Source organism: Cibotium barometz, chromosome 6 (genome assembly GCF_041138505.1).
Source record: "Cibotium barometz isolate CiBa-2024 chromosome 6, ASM4113850v1, whole genome shotgun sequence".
NCBI classification, from domain to species: Eukaryota; Viridiplantae; Streptophyta; class Polypodiopsida; order Cyatheales; family Cibotiaceae; genus Cibotium; species Cibotium barometz.
In genome coordinates this window covers 60,730,081-60,750,091 of record NC_141051.1, presented here as the reverse complement: position 1 = coordinate 60,750,091, position 20,011 = coordinate 60,730,081, and the positions used below count along the sequence as shown (strand labels likewise).

General features: G+C 39.6%; 1 protein-coding gene across 2 annotated transcripts; it reads left to right on the top strand.

The window, feature by feature from the left end:
* Nucleotides 1–13,332: 13,332 nt before the first annotated feature.
* On the top strand, nt 13,333–19,791 carry LOC147637933 (cation transporter HKT1;3-like). 2 transcript variants are annotated; one of them, XM_086799776.1, is made up of 3 exons: nt 13,333–14,705; nt 18,838–19,077; nt 19,344–19,791. In XM_086799776.1, exons 1-3 carry the CDS (start codon nt 13,378–13,380, stop codon nt 19,555–19,557), a joined length of 1,782 nt encoding a protein of 593 aa, XP_086655902.1. In that variant the 5' UTR covers nt 13,333–13,377; the 3' UTR covers nt 19,558–19,791. The 2 variants fall into 2 exon arrangements, with proteins under 2 accessions (XP_086655902.1, XP_086655903.1); XM_086799777.1 differs by lacking the exon at nt 18,838–19,077.
* The last annotated feature ends 220 nt before the right edge of the window (nt 19,792–20,011 follow it).

Here is a 20,011-nt window from a genome sequence, read left to right as displayed (position 1 = left end):
CCTAGGGCAAAACCACTAGCATTTGTCACTACTTTAAAGGTTATGGAAAAATTTGGCAATTTAAGGACATGTTAAGGACATGGTTGGTTACTAAGGCTATCTTCAGATTATCAAAAGCACTCGACACATAGCGGTCCAATGAAATAGGGTACTCTTCTTGAGAAGGTTAGTCAAAGGGAATGCTATCTGAGCATACCTGGGAATAAAGATTCTATACCACCCAATTAATCCTAAGAATCCTTTGACTTCTTTCACTATTTTGGGCCTTGGCCAGTCTAGGATTGCTTGTATTTTAGCAGAGTCAGGAGAAATCCCATCCTTGGATACTATAAATCCAAAGTATTTGACATGGTCTCAGTAGAGAAAGTGCACTTGCTCTTCTTTGCAAAGAGTTGGTGCTTCCTTAGGATCTCCAAGAATTTATGCACATGATCTTCATGATCTGCTGCATTCTTAGAGTATACCAGGATGTCATTTGAAGAAGACAAGAAGAGATTCATCCAAGTATTCTCTGAGAATGTCCTGCACGAGGCGATTAAATGTTTGCTGGGACATTTGTTAATCCGAACGGCATGACCATAAATTCATAATGCCCATATCGAGTATTGATGGTTGTCTTGGGGGATATCTTGATCCTTAATTCTGATCTAGTAATATCCAGATTTGAGATCTATCTTTGTGAACATTTGGGTTCCACTTAATTGATCCAAAAGTTCATTAATCCTAGGGATAGGATATTTATTTTTGACTGTCAACTAATTTAATCCTCTTTAATCAATACAGAGTCTTAATCCTCTTTAATCAACTAATTTAATCAATACAGAGTCTTAATCCTCTTTAATCAACTAATTTTTGACTGTCAACTAATTTAATTCTCTTTAATCAATACAGAGTCTTAACGTTCCATCTTTCTTTTTCTGAAAGAGAACGGGCGCACCCCAAGGTGAAACATTGGCGCACCCCAAAGTGAAACACTGGGTCTTATGAGTCCTTATGCTAGCAGTTGTTTTAACTCCTCCTTAAGTTCTATGGCTTCTAGGACAGTCATTTTGTATGCATGCTGGGCTATTGGCTGAGCTCCGGGGGTTAGCTCTATCTCATGATCTACTTTACGAGCTGGAGGAATCTTAGTCAGCTCTTCTGGGAATACATCAGCATACTCCTTAGCCACTCTGGTTCCTTAGCCTTGCATTTTCCGTTTGTTGGATTCATTTTAACGATATAGACAGCTTACTTCTTTCTGAGTCCCTTCAGCAATTTAGAAGCTTTTACTAGCTGCAGAACTGGGGATCCAAAAATTCCAGTTCCTTGAACTTGATTCCCGTTAAGGTCGAGGAAAGATATGGTTCCATTGTGATAGTGAATGTCAGCCTAATTCTTATGGAGCCAATCCATTCCAAGGATTCCGTCACATCGATTCCCAAGGGTAAGACTCTGAACTAGCAATCCGTTACATTCCCATCTAGATTAAACTGAATACGGTCTGTCTCATGGTGTGTGAAAATAATCTTCCCACTGGCCAATTCTACTTGCATAGGTTTCCCTGTTTTCTGATCTAGGACTAACTTACGCAAGCATCGTGGGGAAATAAAAGAATGTGTACTGCCTGAATCAATCAAAAGCTTTAAGTGCTTACCCTTGTACTTTGTTGGAGTCTGAAGGATTGAGAACTAACGGTTCTTCCCTTGTTCAATGGTAGCATAAATCTATCCTCTTTATTCCTCCACTTCATCAGCTATTGTGGCAGCTTTGGTTGCTGCTGTCTCGGGTGAAACTATCTCTCTCTGGCTTCCCCAATTCTGGGAAGGGTATCTAAGACTACTCTGCATTAAGGCTGTAGGTTGAGTTGGCATTCTTCTGGGGTTGCCCTAATTTTGGTGAGAAGGACCTTGATTAGATTGATACGAAGGAGTTGGTCTCGGCATTCTAGGTCCTTGGCTTCCCTGGCCCATTGACATAGAAGGAGTTGGGCATTGAGCTGGTGCCCAAAACCTTGACAACCAAAAGATTTGTTTTCACTTCAAAGCTCTTCCTTCTGCATCGTGGAAAGAGTCGGAGTTCCAAAAAATGTGCTCCAAGGAAAAGGCCTTCCTTGCATTCTAAAACTTCTCATCTCCTAGTCTTTATTGGGACCTTAGTGTCTCTTAGGAGGTGGAAAGTTGGAAGTACTTCCCGGGGTTTGGAACCTTTTCAAAGACGAGGGTGTTGGCTTTGGCGGGACCTTGACAGCAAAGGCCTTGGTGAAATCCTTCGCCATCCGCACTGCTTCGGCCATAAAAACTGGCTTAGCATTCTTCACTAGGGTATCCAAAGGTTTGTTCATTCCCTGAAGGAACTTGGCCATCAGTTGTTCTTCATCCAGCGGTGGCAAGTATTTGAGGAGGAGAGCGAATGCCTGGTGATATCCTCCGTGGTTTGGCTTCCTTAGTTTAGCTCCAGGAACTCATTCATCTTTGTTTCCAAGAAGCCTGGAGGACACAATCTCTTTCTGAGGTATGCTTTGAGATCATCCCACATCTGGGTGTTCCAATCCAAGCAGTTTGTCTCGCAGTGGTTCCTCCACGCTACTCTGGCTGTTTCTACGATCTTCAGCCTAGCAAGAGCCACCTTTCTTTTTTCGTTGTAACCTGTGACATCGAAGTACTCCTCCATAGCTTTGATCCACTTTTCTATAGCCTCACCTAAGTGTTCCCCTTTGCCCTTGAAGGAACCTGGCTAAGACAACCTGTGTAGAGCTTTGCGAACGTCAGGGTCAAGCTCATCCTTATCCGTGTGAGGATCTCGCTGTCTACCATGATTTGCACGTCTCATGATTCTTCCAAAATGATACATTGTTAAATTTTCTATTCGAGTTTGTTCTGAGATTCTAAGACTTAAGAAGTTCAAATTTAATTCATTCAACAAGGTGATCATTCTACTATAGATCCACGACATATGTCTTGAGAAAACATAACTTATTCTTTTAAACTCGATATCTGGTATTCATAATCACTTAGACAACTCAAATTTTTGTAAAAAAATCTTTATTTACATAAGGTTTGTAATATATACATAGAGCAACATGGCTCCGAAAAGTCAATGCCTCAATTGCATATGTATAAAGTGGTGATATTGCAATGTGGACGTGCCACGATGCAATTGTGCCCTTACCGCCATTGGTGCTACAATCCTACTCTTCCAAATAAAACAGCTGAGAAGCCTGAAAATGTGGTAAGTGATTTTAAAATCTCGAGGTGAGGGGTGATAAAGTATAACACCATGAACTACCCCTATCCTCAATAGAACCATAGCTAAAGAGATGTTCTGACTCAGCCTCTGTCGTTGATTACAATAGGCGTGGACATATTGCGCTGAGTACCACATATGCTTTCGTCTCTCTATTGGGGTCGGCATAGCCAAAGTCTTAGGAGTATAGTACTCTGCATGGTAGGAGATGATACTGGCTCTTAAAGGATAGGATCCTTGGCATCTTCCAGAGTTTGGGTGTAGCCCTGGGAGCCTTAGTTTCTCATGATCAGATAGGAGAAGCACAGGTCCCAACCTCTCCAGACTAGATAGGTTTTATGTTGATGAGTGGGCTTGCAGCCGTGGGGCATGATCGGTATCTTAGCGTGCACCACTTGTTTAGATCACACCCCGATTCTTCTTTCCTTAGAGAACCTCTGGAGCCAAGACAGGCATAAGAGCTCTAGGATTCTGGATAGCCTCATTCAAGATCATAAGATTTGCAACGGAAGTTCACCATTTAAATCTGGTCAAGACCTCGACCGATCTTGCTACACGAGACATCCTCCGTTGACTCTCCGTCTCACAACAGTTGCAACTTTAACAAATAGGTCTCCACAACCTCATTCATAAGACGGTCAAAATGCTTCCCCAGCATTCTTGACATAAAACAGTTATTTAAAAACAGATTTCACATACACATACAGTTCCAACAATATTTCCATTTTTTCTCATTGCTCCACATCCTTTTACATTAGTCCCCATCTTTTCTCATCTTCCCATAAATTTTTTCTTCTTCATCGATCCCTATTACATCACATCATTCCCACACATCAAATCACATCCAATCGCATCATCCACACATCAATCCACATCATCCATACATCCATCCACATCATCCACACCAATCCACATCATCCATACATCCATCCACATCAATCCACATTATCCACACATCCATCCACATCTTCCATACATCCATCCACATCAATCCACATGTCAATCCACATCATCATCCATACATCCATCCACATCAATCCACGTTATCCACACATCAATCCACATCATCCATACATCCATTCACGTCAATCCACATTATTCACACATCAATCCACATTATCCACTCATCAAACCACATCATCCGTACATCTGTTCATGTCAATCCACATTATTCACATGTCAATCCATATCATCCATACATCCATCCACATCATCCACATCAATCCACCTTATCCACTCATCCATCCACATCAATCCACATTTATTTCATAAGTATTCCCATTCTCATCTAATCACATCTTTTTCTATCTAATCACTTATTTCCTCATTTATCCTCATCAGATCACATCTACTTGCATCTACCCATACATCTCATCACTTTTCATACATTAACATCTATCCAATTTACATTGCATCACATTCATTTCACATCACATCTCATTCATTCACATCCCGATTCACATGCTAACACATTCATTCACGTTCCTTATCATTCATTCACATCTTGATTCACATGTTATCACATTCACTCACATCCTATATCATTCATTTACATCCTGATTCACATGACATCACATCTCATCTATTCATTCACATTTATCTGATTCGCATCACATATCATCACATATATTTACCTTTCATTCTCATCACTTCTATTCTCATCACATCCATTCATCCATTATTTTCCATCTATCTGATTCTTCGCATTACATCTCATCACATCTATTCACCTCACATTCTCGTCACTCCTATTCTCATCCCATCCATCTATCCATTCATTCCCATCTATCTGATTCGCATTACATCTCATCACATCTATTCACCTCACATTCTCATCACTCCTATTCTCATCATCGTATCCATCCATCCATTCATTCCCATCTATCTGATTTGCATCACATATCATCACATCTATTTACCTTTCATTCTCATCACATCCATCCATCCATCCATTCTTTCCCATCTATTTGATTTGCATCCCATCTCATCACATCTATTTACCTCTCATTCTCATCACTTCTATTCTCATCACATCCATCCATCCATTCATTCCCATCTATTTGATTCGCATCACATATCATCACATCTATTTACCTTTCATTCTCATCACATCCATCCTCTATTCATTCTCATCTATCTGATTCATATCACATGTTATCACATCTATTTATAGAATGTAAGAGAATTCTTATTTTTGATATAAAGATTCTTTACGCATCTGTTTATGTATAAGAACAACTTCAGTGGGAAATAATACTTTTATAAAAATCCATTTATGCATCTATTTATGCATAAATTCAATTTTAAGGAGAATAACACTTTCAAAATAAAATTAAATCTTTTATGCATCTTTCTATGCATAAAATCAAAATTGATGAGAATAACTCTTTTGAAATAAAAATAAATTTCTTTATGCATCTTTCTTTCTATGCATAAAATCAAAATCGATGAGAATAACCTTTTGAAATAAAAATAAATTTCTTTATGCATCTTTCTATGCATAAAATCAAAACTGATGAGAATAACTCTTTTGAAATAAAAATAAATTTCTTTATGCATCTTTCTATGCATAAAATCAAAATTTGATGAAAGTAACACTTTTATAAAAAAAATCTTTTATGCATAAATTCAATTTTAATGAAAGTAACACTTTTATAATAAAAAAAATTCTTTTATGCATCTATTTATGCATAAAAATCAATTTTGATGAAAGTAACACTTTTATAATAAAAAAATTCTTTTATGCATCTATTTATGCATAAAAATCAATTTTGATAAAAGTAATACTTTTATAATAAAAAAAGTCTTTTATGCATCTATTTATGCATAAAAATCAATTTTGATGAAAGTAACACTTTTACAATCAAAATATTCCCAATATGAATCTTTCTATGAATAGAAATTAATTCTAATGAAAATAATACTTTTATTATAAAAATATTTCTAATATGCATTTTTCTATGCATAGAATAAAAATAACACTTTTAGAATACACAAGCGGTGGGGATTACTCTTTTTGAATAATAAAAGATAAAACTTATTTCACAAAATTTAAGAAAATTTTACCATAACCTCCTTTGTATGGCTGACCATTTTTCAATTTTTTGCATTCTCAAGTTACTTAGAAATTATCCCAAATGGTTTAAAGCATTCTAAACTAATCAGATTTCACTTTTTAAAGAGAAACAATATGAAAAGTTTAATTCTAACAATTTGATTACACATCTAGGATAAAGAAAGGCTGAATCTAAGAATAAAGAGAGGGGGAAAGCCTTTTCAACAAGGCATAGCATCATTTTTCATTTTTTTTTAAAATTAGAAAACCATTAAAGGAATAAAGAAAAAGTAGGATTTCTAGCTTACATGAATTTTTGTGAGCTTTCCTTTGGCGGCTTGATGGTTTGAGGGATCTACTCTTGTTTTCAACAAGAGTGGCGCACCGCACCAATTCTTTTGAAGAGGAAATGGTCAAAAACTAATAAATTATCAATAAATTCACTGTTTTTGGCTCTGGGGAGGAGTAACAGTGCATAAAACACTATTAACAGTAACTGTTTTTGGCTCTGGGGAGGAGTAGAGTAACAGTGCATAAAACACTATTAACCATTTACAAAGGGGGAGGCTTCATTCATAGGAAAAAGTGAGCCTCTAACCAAGCAAACTGATTCTAGAATTTTCTAGATTAGTTTGGTCAATTTTTGAAGCAGGAGAGAGGAGAGATGAAAATATCTCATTATTTGTGAGTTTAAAACTCAACCACACATGTGAAATAAGTGCCTCCTTCATGAGGGGAATTCCCCCACATTGAGGTGTCAAAAATGCATCATTTCTTCTAAATATCTCTTCTTTTTTAACTAATAACCTTGTCCTTAGTCAACTCTTTATCTTATGTGAGTATTTACTCATTTTTGTTTTAGAAAATCTGGACCCTTAGGCTAAGGTCCTTTTTACCTGATTTCAATTTATTCCAATTGCACATTGGAAATTTCTTTTTGAATATCTGTATCTCAATTTTGAATTATCTCCCTCTAGACATTTTCTCTCTCTAGGCCAAAATAGGGTAAAACAGGATCTTTCTTTTATTTCAGAGAGGGGAATAGTTATAAGATCAGAAGGGGAGGTTTTTACACGTGCACACCTCAAAAGCCGGAGGGAGGAATCTTACATTTACAATGGCTTCAAGAGAGTTCCTTAGATAACTCGTGGATTGAGAGTCAAATAGCTGCTGCTACCCGCATGGAGAATAGATCCATAGAGGAGAGGAGTTTAGGTATAATAGGAGAGCTTCCTTCTAGACCCAGGCCGGCGACAGAGTTACATGGGATTTGTTCGAGATAGCCGGCCCCCATATCAGAGGAGAGATGGCATTCGCAGGTTGCATGACCAAGATGGAGCTATCGTTTCTGATCCCCCCATGTGAGAGCCATCTCCACAGATTTTTTATGATCTCTTATGGTGTCCTATTATCCCCACAGGTGATAGACACATGCAAGAAAGTTTGATGGCACACGAGAGAGGTGGTTTCACCCTCTCTTTGGCCCTTCTTATTGACTCCATTTATTGTTGAGGAGTTGGCACAGAGGCATTGACAACACTTCCTAGGGGAAAATTCTCAGGGGGGACAGATGGGCTTCCAGTCTCTTTCTTTATTCGTCATTGGGACCTCATGGAAGGTGGTTTTCAAGATGCCTTCAATGAGATTATGCTCACAGGTGCCATGCCAAAGAGGCTCTCAGAGGGCTTGATACACTTGATTCCCAAGGAGGGTGGTGATAGATTGGAGATCTGGCAGTGGAGGCCCATCACTCTTCTAGGGACCGCCTATAAGATCTTGGCCAAGGCCATCAGCGTGTGACTTTAGCCATTCCTCCCCAACTTGATTCATGACGCTCAGACATGCTTTGTTTAGGATCAGAGCATTCCGGATAATATCTTCACTTTCTAGGAGGCGACCGCTTTGGCCAGGATACGATAGTAGGACCTCATAGTGCTTCTCCTAGAATTTGAGAAAGCCTATTGATAGGTTGGATTGGAGCTTTCTTGAGGGCATGATGAGCCAGATGCAATTCCCCATGGAGTGGATTCGAGGGGGGCCAAGATGCGACAGCAGGACCTCATAGTGCTTCTCCTAGACTTTGAGAAAGCCTATTGATAGGGTGGATTGGAGAATTCTTGAGGGCACGATGAGCCGAATGCAAATCCCCGTGGAGTGGATTCAGGGGGGTGTAAACAATTTACTTAGTCTCGCATAGCCAGGTTCTCATTCAGGGAGCCAGCGGGGCGATATATTCCCCCTTTCTCGCTCGATACGGTAGGGCTATCCTCTAGCATCTTACCTCTTCCTATTTTTCACCCCAAGGCCATGAGTTGTTTTCTCTTAGCCCAAGAGACCGGGCTTCAGGGATTATGTCTCCTCCTCTGCACTCAAGAGGAGCTGCTTTTGATTCAGATTTTATAGATGACATAGCATCGTACCTCTCAGGGAATGTGGGGAATCTCGAGAGATTCACGAAGGCAATTGAGATCTTTTATCTCACACATCAAGATCAAATATCAATTAGCACAAGTCATGTGGTTTTTAGGTAGGTTCTGCACATGTCCCGACTTGGTGCCCGATTGAGGATTTCCAATGGATCCTAAGGGGCACTCCTATTTGTTGTCTTGGATGACATGTGGGCATTGATATCTCTCCTAAGCAGCCGCTTGCCCCTCTTTTTCTGAGTATTTGGAAGAAGCTTTTATACTGGAGTTCCATGAGGCTCTCCTTCGCTGGTAGAGTGGTGGTGGTGACAAACTAGGTTCTTCTTGCCACCATGTGGTATATCACTTCATGTTGGGCCTTCTCCCAAGCATGTATTGGCCAGGTAGAGTGGTGGTGGAAAAATAGGTTCTTCTTGCCACCATCTGGTATATCACATGTTGGGCCTTCTCCCAAGCATGTATTGGCCAGGTATAACGGGTTGATCCAAAACTTCTTATGGGCTAGCAGACGGGAGGCTTGCCAGCAGCAAGGTGGCATTGAGGGTGATTATTTAGCCATGACGCGGAGGGGGGCTTGGCATCATCAACCATGCTATTCAAAGCCATGCCTTGCTAGGCAAGATGATTGTTAAAGTACTCCTCCCTAGTGGTCGGTCGAGGTCTTGATCAGCCTCGGTTCGATTTAAATGGTAAGCTTCCGGTACGGTGGATGAGCGACCAAGGAAGCGGCCTAGGAGTGAAGCGCTAGGTGACTTGCGAAGGATCCTAGAGGGTGCTGACCATACGGTGCTTGGGCTCTTGGTCGCCGAAGATACCCACGCGTTCGTCGAGGAAGATATTGGAATAAGGAGTAAGAGTTATTTTCTAAATTCGGGTATGGATCTGGTTGATTGACCTTGCTGGCTCTTTTATATGGATTTGTTGGTTGATCTTGCTGATCTTCAACGGAGAGTCCATCTAGATTTTTATAAGTGAATATATTTCTGGGTACTATAAGCTAGAAACTATTGAAAAGGCCCCTGAGTGGACAGGTGGTGAGCGTTCTGGTTGCCAATGATGCCATAGGTACACCAATGAAGGAATGATTGGAAACTAGAATTCGACCGGATATTTTGGAGGATTATGATCAGTGATACTATGATTTCATTAAAAGATTGTTTTAAAGTTAGTTGAATCTGTGAAACAGGCAGTTTCATATTGGGTGTGTAAGCTGTGTGACTATCTTGAAGTTTGCATGAAGCTTCAGCTAGGGGGGCTCGAAACTCTTTTCCATGGTACCTGGGACAAAACATAATCAAATTCCTAAACGGATTCTTTCATTACAGTGGTTGGGTGGTTGGCTAACCCATGGGATTGGATGGGGTTAGGATGGACTGATGGATCCCTAAAATGAGACTCAATTCTGTTATGGTACGATAGATGAAGTAAATCTCGGACAGTCATTATTCTATGGAAAAGAATCAACGGCTGTGCCTCTCGATGAGGAGAAAAGCGTTGGTCTCTATGATCCAAGTGCAAGCCTTTTCCTTGATCTGACTATGTGACTTATGGGTTTGGTCGAATCAGTTTGGTTAGTGATGACCTTGACCACATTAGAATAAAAATATCTTGGAGGAATTGCCCGTGCTTTCTGGGCAAGGGAAGTCTTTCCGGGTTCGGTTTTGGAAGAGGAGAGGGATTAGTCTCTTATCCGGATATCCGTGGGCGAGGCCCCGAGTGAGAGGCTCTGTCCCGTGCAAGAAGTGCTACTTCCGCTGCTAGCACCCCCGAATTCGTTGTGTGGAGGGTCAGGGATCTTTTATTCTTCTACAAGAATTCGTAATGTGTTTCATGTGTCCAACCTTAAGAGATTTATGGACACTCTTCCACAATAGATTGAAGAGCTACTACCCATGGATGAATAAAGGGAGATCATATATGAGACGTAAAGGATTGTGGACAAGAGGACAAGGGAGTTGAGGAATAGAAACATTGAAGAATTCCTTATTAAGTGGAAGCAATTGCCCATGGATGAGGCTACTTGGAAATCTTTGGAGTATGTGAAACAACATGGCCTACTTGAGAAAGGTGTTACTTGACCAAGTGGCATGATTTGTATTGAAAAAATGGGCAATACTTGGGATTATATGCATGCTGTAATTTTTGGATAGTTTTGGTGAGGTCCATTGTTGGGGTCGATGCTCTACACCCAACAAGCTTCATTAGTCATCACAATGGAAGAATATGATGTGGGAAATGATTGGATAAGTGTATGCATCGTTTTTAGCCTATTTCATGGAGTTAATAAAGAATCTTTTAGAGAATTTCATCTACAACAAGGGCTACCATAACAGCCCCACACATATGCATTGGAGATGAAGACTCATGGACTTCCTTACATTTGGAGAGAATATTTAGGGCCTTCAAAACTTTCCATTATTTCATTTGAGGCTATGTTGAATTGTAGATATCTCATATGATTTTGAGGACAAAATCTTTGGGAAGGGATGGTTTGTTATGAAGCATAAGCTAAGGCCCAAAACATATAAATAATGGGCCATGGGCAAGGCTACTATAAATAGGGCCTTAGGTTCATTGTAGGGATCTTTTGGTCATTCATATCTTGGACACTTACATGTACTTTTGGCTCCTTTCTTAGAGATGGCCACTCATGGTCTAGGGCTCATGGCAAGCTTGATAGCCATAATCATGGGTGAGAGGTTAAATCACTTAGGCCTTATGCACATACCTTCTTTGCTTGCGTGTGGATTTATTCCATTTTCATCATAATCACATGTGTTTCTCATTAAAGGTGTCCACCTAATTTTCCATTGTGTTCAATGAATTGCATGCTCTTTAACATGCCTTCCACCCAGCATACATGGAAGCTATGTTGTCCTCCTAATTTTCCATTGTGTTCAGTGAATTGCATGCTCGATAACATGCCTTCCACCCAAAATACATGGAAGCTATGTTGTAGGTGTGTCATGTTGAAGTATTGTATCTTGCCCTATGAAAAATATTCTCCTTGGTCGAACCCTTGGGTTTCTATTTTTATTTTCATAATTATACTTGCGATGATAGGAGTCGTTGTCCTCCACATAACCATATGAGATCGGTCTTTTGTTAGTTTCCCTATCACCTTCTATTGATTGAGTGTATTGATACATTGGAGCTCCACCAACTACTCCTTCCATTTGCATGAGGAAGATTCATATAAGCAACCCCATCAATGTATCTAGATTGGTTCTAGATCATACAATGATTCCCACTAAGAAATCCACCCACTTAAGAACCTTAGAACTAGTAAGATGCGCATTTTAGATTTGATATCATTCACATAAAAAGTGCGCACTATTTTTAAAAATCCAATTGCTTAAATACCACCTTTTCTTGAACACACATGTTGTGCTATATATTCTCCTATGGAGCCATCAAAATGAAAGCAACATTTCGTACTATTATCTCACATGTGAATTTTGGGTCGATCAAGAATAAATGGATCTCGTGTGGAGCCATCAAAATGAAAGAAATATTTCTCTCTACTATTATCTCATATGCGATTTTTGGTTCTATCAAGAGTAAAAGAAGTGTGAATATTAGTGAACTTTGGTACCATGCTTGGACTCAAATCCATAAAATAAAAAATGGTTATAAGGCCACCTCAATTAAAGGTTCCAAAAGCATGAGATGACAATTTTCTTTACACCATGGCAAAGGGGTACCATTTTGGTTGTGACAAGTACGATGTGTTCCTATAAGATGAGACAATTTAAATCAAGGGAGAAAGATGTTGTAGTGCTTTTCAAAAGCATGAAGGAGGAATAAGTGAGCCTGGTTTAATGATGAAGGAAGGCAGAGGAATGTATGAAGAGTAGGATCAATTTTTACACAAGAAATTTACTCCACAAGGGGGTGGAAACATGCAAACACCCTCTAAGAAAGTGAAGCCTAAAACTTTAAACATATGCAATGCCCTTTGGAATCTTCACCTCCATTTAAATGCACATGCCCTTTAAGAATGCAAGGCATGTGTAATCAATCCATAGGTTATGCTCATATAGAAGTTTGGATATACACAAATCCCATTGTATCTTCCAATTAGAAGTTGGAGAAGTCCCTAGGTTCACTCATCACTGATATAAACCAAACAGACACTCTAACTAATCTTTTGAAGAACTTCACGCGTCTTTGTGTGTGCTTATTAGGTTTCGATTTCAAATTTTTAAAGGGGGTCTTCCAAGCTCGTAATGAATTTTTTAAGGGGATTTCAAATTTTTAAAGGGGGGCTTTGCACTCTCAAGAAACCCATACGCATATCTCTCAAGCAAATAGGTTTGGGCTAGTGAATATTTGAAGGGGAAAAGGAATCAACCAAGTCTGGTAGGTGATTTTTAAGAAACCCACATGCACACCTCTTCAAGAATATGTAGGTTTAGGTCTAGTGAATATTTGAAGGGGAAAAGACGTCCACCAAGAGAACACGCTGGGTGCCCAAAAAGAAGTGAAAGTGATCCACACTAAGAAAAAGACATAGGTGACACCCTTTTGCACTTATATAGATGCTATCTATTTATCCACATGCATGTATGTATATATATATATATATATATATATATATATATATATATATATATATAGCTAAGAAACGGCACGGACGCAGGCGGCGGACCATGGTCATTTACTTCAACTATGGATCCCGGAAACCCAATTACACCGGTACAAGCTTCAAGATGCTCACGTGTTCAACAATTCTTCCCATCTCCTCTCCTTCAATTTCTTCAATGGATCAGACAACGTCCTTTCCAGCGTCTCCATGTTGCTTACTTCCTCTTCTTTTCACTGGTAGGCTCCTTCTCTCTCTGGATCTCCCCCAAGCCCATGCATTCTCCCCCCCTCTCCTTCGTAGACGCCCTCTTCAATGCCGTCTCTGCAGTCACAGTCACTGGCCTTGCTAGTGTGGAGATGCACCGCTTCTCCATCTCGGACCAGGTGACCCTCCTCTTGCTCATGATTGTTGGGAGCCAAGTCTTCACCTCTGTAATACCCCTCTTCATAAGGAGGTTTTGTTCCTTGGATGATTGTAGGATCAATGGCTCTCTGTCTTACAATATTAAAGAAGAAGAAGAGTTAATGCAAAGGAAACCCATCACAGTGCATGGAATTAGAAGGGTTCTATCAATGCCCATACTTAGCACTAGCAAGCCTCATTCCAAAATTGAAGGACACTTATTTACCCAAGGTTCAACACCTACAATGACTGTGATGAAGCATAGGCTAAACGATGATCCATCCCATACCAGTATGAGCATTTCCCTGCCTCAAAAGCAAGAGCAATGGGCGCTTTCTCTTGGTGAACCTACACAAGAGATAGAAAAGAAGAGAATGGAGAACAAAGCATTAGTCACCCTAAGCTGGATAGTTTTGAGCTATTTCGTTGCGTCTCTGATGGTGGGATTTTTGATATGCCAGCTTTGCATCCTACGCAGCCCACATGCGTCTCGTGTTCTGAAGCAAAACCAAGTGAATTCTAGCTTTTTCTCCCTCTTCTCTTCTGTCTCCGCCTTTTGCAATTGTGGGTTTATACTACTAGATGAGAACTTGGTACCATTGCAAAGGTCAGCCCTTATGTTAATCTGCCTTGCTGCATTAATCCTGATGGGCAACACCATGTATGCACCCACTTTACGCTTAATTTTATGGCTACTCTACAAAGCTTCAAAGGGCGAGAGGAAGCAAGTGTATGGCCATTTATTGAAGAGCCCTCGCAGATGCTACGCCCACTTGTTCCCACGTAGTGAGACTATGTGGTTGGTGATGAGTGTGCTGGTATTAAACACTTCACAAGTGGTATGCATGCTGGGTTTGGATTGGAACTCAAAGGCACTCCAAGGGCTAGGACCGGGCTATAAGGTGGTGGATGCCCTCTTTCAATCCATAACTACTCGCAATGCTGGCATGAACGTGGTCAACCTCACGGCCTTATCCGCCCCAACATTGTTCCTATCACTTGGCATGATGTAAGTAAAGTTACTTTATCTTGTATGGCTAGCTTGCATTTTCCAACGAATGATCGATCGACAATACTATTACGACTCGATTTAGCTATTATAGGGTAGCTATAATAGACAATACTATTTATTACAGCTCTCTTTAGATATTTTAAGGTAGTGATACATGGGAGAGGAGCACTTGCCCATATATACCACTCACTACACACTCATCATCATCATCACCCCCCCAACAAAAAGAAGAAGAAGAAGAATAAGAAAAAAACCAGAATTCATCACCCGACAACGCACACACCAAGAGAGTGGCAAGGGAAGGACATACATGTATGGGTAGAGGCAAAGGACAGTGGAAGGGCATGACCTTTTGAAGGGAACAAAAGGGCTCGGGGGAGGACGGGGATAAGAGCCGCATCCCCCCAATGGCTTGTTTGGTTAAACTAACATTGCAAATATTAGAAGCATGCATATTCCACCAGCTTTACATGTTTCGGGGAGTTGCAGCAAGTCCCCCCCACCCCCACCAAAGCCCCCTTTCAAGAGGACTACACCACTCTCTCACACAACCCTATGGTGCTAGGGCCTAAACCCATGACCTCTTGGATAAGGTGGGTCGTAATAAGCTAAGCCACTCGAGCAAGTGCCCCCTCACATTGTAGCAAGTTTTTTGAGCCTTGTTAGCCTCTCAAAAACTTCGGGATACCTTGATCCCTTTCACGTATATGTAGGTTGGTTTCAATTTGCTCAGCTATAATACTCTTTTTTTCCTAGCATTAGCAAAGATTAGATTTCATTGACCAGTCCCGACTACCATCTCTCAACGAGACCTTCCTAGAGCTTGGATTGTTTTTGTGGTGTGATGCAAATTTACAAGATTTATGCTACTTTTCCTCCGTACCTCACCAAGCCTAGTAGGCCATAGGTGGAGCACAACCCTCATAGGTTATAAGTTGAAGGGATACAGGTCTTTTTTAATGATGTTGTAGGCATAACTACTGACCATGGAAGAGACTCGAGAGGGAGCTCCCTGAACAAGGCTCGAAAAAAACGGCAATCTAGTGTATTTGTACTGGCCAGAATTAAGAAAACTTGATTGAGATTTTAAATAGCCTTTATTTTAAGGAATGATTTTTCATATATTTTAGTTATAAAACTGACATACTATAGAGATTTTGGAAACAAAAGTGGGATAGATTTAAGGGTTGTCCTTATTTTGATTGGTTGAAAAATATGTTTTTTTGGCGCACTGTGGACCCGAAAGTCACATGCCATGCCATTGGTGGCCGCACCACTCGACAGTAATAGTCAAATGAGTACCCTATTCACAAATTGGGCCCTCTCCCCTCAATTTCAAAATCTCCCCCCCCCCCTTTTTAGGCCTTGCCTTATACAAGACATTGTGAGGAATGGGAAATTATTTGATCAAAAAGCGACAATGGTCAACAATCAAGGGATCCAAGGGTAAAGGTTTTGTTATTTATATATATTTTTTATATGGCATAGATATGTTTTAATTAGCATTTATTGATTCTATAAGCAAAGTTATTGTTTACAATAAAAAATCAACCATGAAGCGGTCCAAGTTTTTTTAGGAGTTTTGGATCTAATGTAGATCTATACATTTTGATTAGCATTTATTGTGTCTACAATAAATGCTAATGTAGTTTTTTTAAAGAGTTTTGGATCTCTAATGTAGATCTATACATTTTGATTAGCATTTATTGTGTCTACAATGAAAAAAAAACTACATAATAGCAACCTTTTGGCAATTTAGCTATTACGATCAACAATACTATTACGACTCGATTTAGCTATTATAGGGTAGGTATAATAGACAATACTATTACAGCTCTATTTAGATATTTTAAGGTAGTGATACATGGGAGAGGAGCACTTGCCCATATATACCACTCACTACACATCATCATCATCATCCCCCCCCAAACAAAAATAAAAGAAGAAGAAGAAGAAGAAGAAGAAAACCAGAATTCATCACCCGACAACGCACACACCAACTAGAGAGTGGCAAGGGAAGGACATACATGTATGGGTAGAGGCAAAGGACAGTGGAAGGGCATGACCTTTTGAAGGGAACAAAAGGGCTCGGGGGAGGACGGGGATAAGAGCCGCATCCCCCCAATGGCTTGTTCGGTTAAACTAACATTGCAAATATTAGAAGCATGCATGTTCCACCAGCTTTACATGTTTCGGGGAGTTGCAGCAAGTCCCCCCCACCCCCACCAAAGCCCCCTTTCAAGAGGACTACACCACTCTCTCACACAACCCTATGGTGCTAGGGCTTAAACCCATGACCTCTTGGATAAGGTGGGTCATAAATAAGCTAAGCCACTCGAGCAAGTGCCCCCTCACACATTGTAGCAAGTTTTTCGTTTTTTGAGCCTTGTTAACTACCCTCTCAAAAACTTCAGGATACCTTGATCCCTTTCACGTATATGTAGGTTGGTTTCAATTTGCTCAGCTATAATACTCTTTTTTTCCTGGCATTAGCAAAGATTAGATTTCATTAACCAGTCCCGAGTACCATCTCTCAACGAGACTTCCTAGAGCTTGGATTGTTTTTGTGGTGTGATGCAAATTTACAAGATTTATGCTACTTTTCCTCCATACCTCACCACGCCTAGTAGGCCATAGGTGGAGCACAACCCTCATAGGTTATAAGTTGAAGGGATACGAGTCTTTTTTAATGATGTTGTAGGCATACCTACTGACCATGGAAGAGACTCGAGAGGGAGCTCCCTGAACAAGGCTCGAAAAAAATAGCAATCTAGTGTATTTGTACTGGCCAGAATTAAGAAAAATTGATTAAGATTTTAAATAGCTTTTATTTTAAGGAATGATTTTTCATATATTTTAGTTATAAAACTGACATACTATAGAGATTTTGGAAACAAAAATGGGATAGATTTAAGGGTTGTCCTTATTTTGATTGGTTGAAAAATATGGTTTTTTGGAGCACTGTGGACCCTAAAGTCACATGCCATGCCATTGGTGGCCCCACCATTCGACAGTAATAGTCAAATGAGTACCCTATTCACAAATTGGGCCCTCTCCCCTCAATTTCAAAATTTCCCCCCTTTTTAGGCCTTGCCTAATACAAGACATTGTGAGCAATAGGAAATTATTTAATCAAAAAGCGACAATGGTCAACAATCAAGGGATCCAAGGGTACAGGTTTTGTTATTTATATATATTTTTTATATGGCATAGGTATGTTTTAATTAGCACTTATTGATTCTATAAGCAAAGTTATTGTTTACAATAAAAAATCAACCATGAAGCGGTCCAAGTTTTTTTAAGAGTTTTGGATCTAATGTAGATCTATACATTTTGATTAGCATTTATAGTGTGTCTAAGTGCAGTTTTTTGTCTACAATTAAAAAAAAACTTATCATGATAGCAACCTTTTTGCAATTTGTTTTGCATTTTGCTTGGGAATTCCTTCCAACATATACACCAACCCACCACTGGGCTTACATCCATCCCGGTTCCACCCTCTCTTTTTGTTTGAGAGTTTTGAGCTTCTTCTATGATCTATCCCCTTAATGCCTCTATCTCTATGTAGTTTTGTCATGTCAACATTACTGCCTGCACAGTGCAGACTAGTTTTGGTGAGCAAAATCAGCAGTTGAAGAAGCCATGAAACGGTGGGGATTGATTGTATCGTATCATATACTTGCTGCGAGTCATGACCAGTACTCACGTAACACGGACCACCAGGTGCAGTGTGTAAAGGCCATCGGAAATCGCTACCAAGCATGAAGAAAAGAGGGGGACATCTAAATGCGTAGTTTGTTTCCTTTCATGACTTCCCAAGATTAACTAAAAAATAACTTACTTAGCTAGTCATACTGCAACTTACTTAGCTAGTCATACTGCAACTATGCAATGAGAATCATACTCCACTGACTTATCTAGTCTTCGTAGGACGCAGGAGTAATTATCATATGTAAGAGCTCCCTAAGTAGTAATGGGGCAAGTAGGTTGCTATTATTTATTAGGGAGGCAAGATGAGAGAGCACCCAACACATAGAGAGCATTAGTAATAGTTATGTATAGGGTGCACAATTTAAGCATGCAAATTGATAATGACACATACCACATTTTCTTTCTTTGTGATTTGTAGGTATATTGCAGCATATCCAATAATATATGCTACAATTAAACATAGTAAGAAGCCCTTGCAAACAGTGAATGGTTTGATCACAAACACAAAAAGTGTTATGCTCATGCAAATTAGCAAGCTTGTGGCACAAGATTTTCTACTCTTTGTGGCCATCTTTCTCATTTGCATATCTGAAAGAAATGCAACCAAGCACGACTCGTCGAACTTCTCAATTTTCAACATCGTTTTTGAAGTAATCAGGTAATAAAGTATACGTGTCCATGTGAATCACCTTAAATGGCCCTAAAATTTTTAGAAATCCATCGAGCTTTCTAAACTTCAATTTTTTATAGCTATCGCAAAATATACTCAACCCCAAGTTGCTTCCATGTAAGGATCTACATCGATTTATAGTTTTTTTAACAAATGATTTGTTGCTTAACACAAGGGCAATGATTTGTTGCTTAACACAAGGGCAATAATTTGTTGCTTAACACATTGTTGCTTTGTTGTGCATGATAAAGCAGTGGATATGGGAATGTCGGCCTTTCCATAGGCTATAGTTGCAACTTGAGGCCACCGGCATCAAATGCATGCTTAGACATTCCATGTTGTCTTTCTGGAAAATGGAGTGTCACAGGGCGGATGGTTTTGATAGTTGTGATGTTCTTTGGGAGACATCGAAGTCTTCTACATGACATTAATTGGAACTCTTCTCCTCCCCCGCAATATGCTCATTAATAAGTGTCTAGATGCTCTACTTTCTATTGAAGAGGGCCTTTACCCAACCATGATAATGTATGGAGTAGCTTTGACATAGAGTTTGAGATACTAATACTTACTTAACAATTACCACTTGATCCACTTTGGACTAGAATACCTAAGCAAGTTTTAGTATGCCAATACATAAAGTAGATCTAGTTCTTGTATTATTACCCTTCATTGAGAATATATATTATAGTTCTTTCATTAAGAGTATATAGTTCATTGAGAATATATTATATTCTCAATGTATTATTACCCTTCATCGAGAATATATTATAGTTCTTTCATTAAGAGTATATAGTTCTTGTATTCCTTCAAATTTTCGTACTACATAAATTGAGTATGATGATCACATACAAAGAAAACGAGATAGAGAAAGTGAGTGCAAGTAGGGAAAGGTGGAGCACAAGAAACTGTCCCGGACAGCCCT

Excerpts from the sequence above, each read along its gene's own strand:
- LOC147637933 (XM_086799776.1), top strand. The coding sequence starts at position 13,378 with ATGGATCCCGGAAACCCAATTACACCGGTACAAGCTTCAAGATGCTCA. Across the intron at positions 14,706-18,837 it reads TTCCTATCACTTGGCATGAT|GTATATTGCAGCATATCCAA; the intron begins GTAAGTAAAGTT and ends TGTGATTTGTAG. Across the intron at positions 19,078-19,343 it reads ATCGTTTTTGAAGTAATCAG|TGGATATGGGAATGTCGGCC; the intron begins GTAATAAAGTAT and ends ATGATAAAGCAG.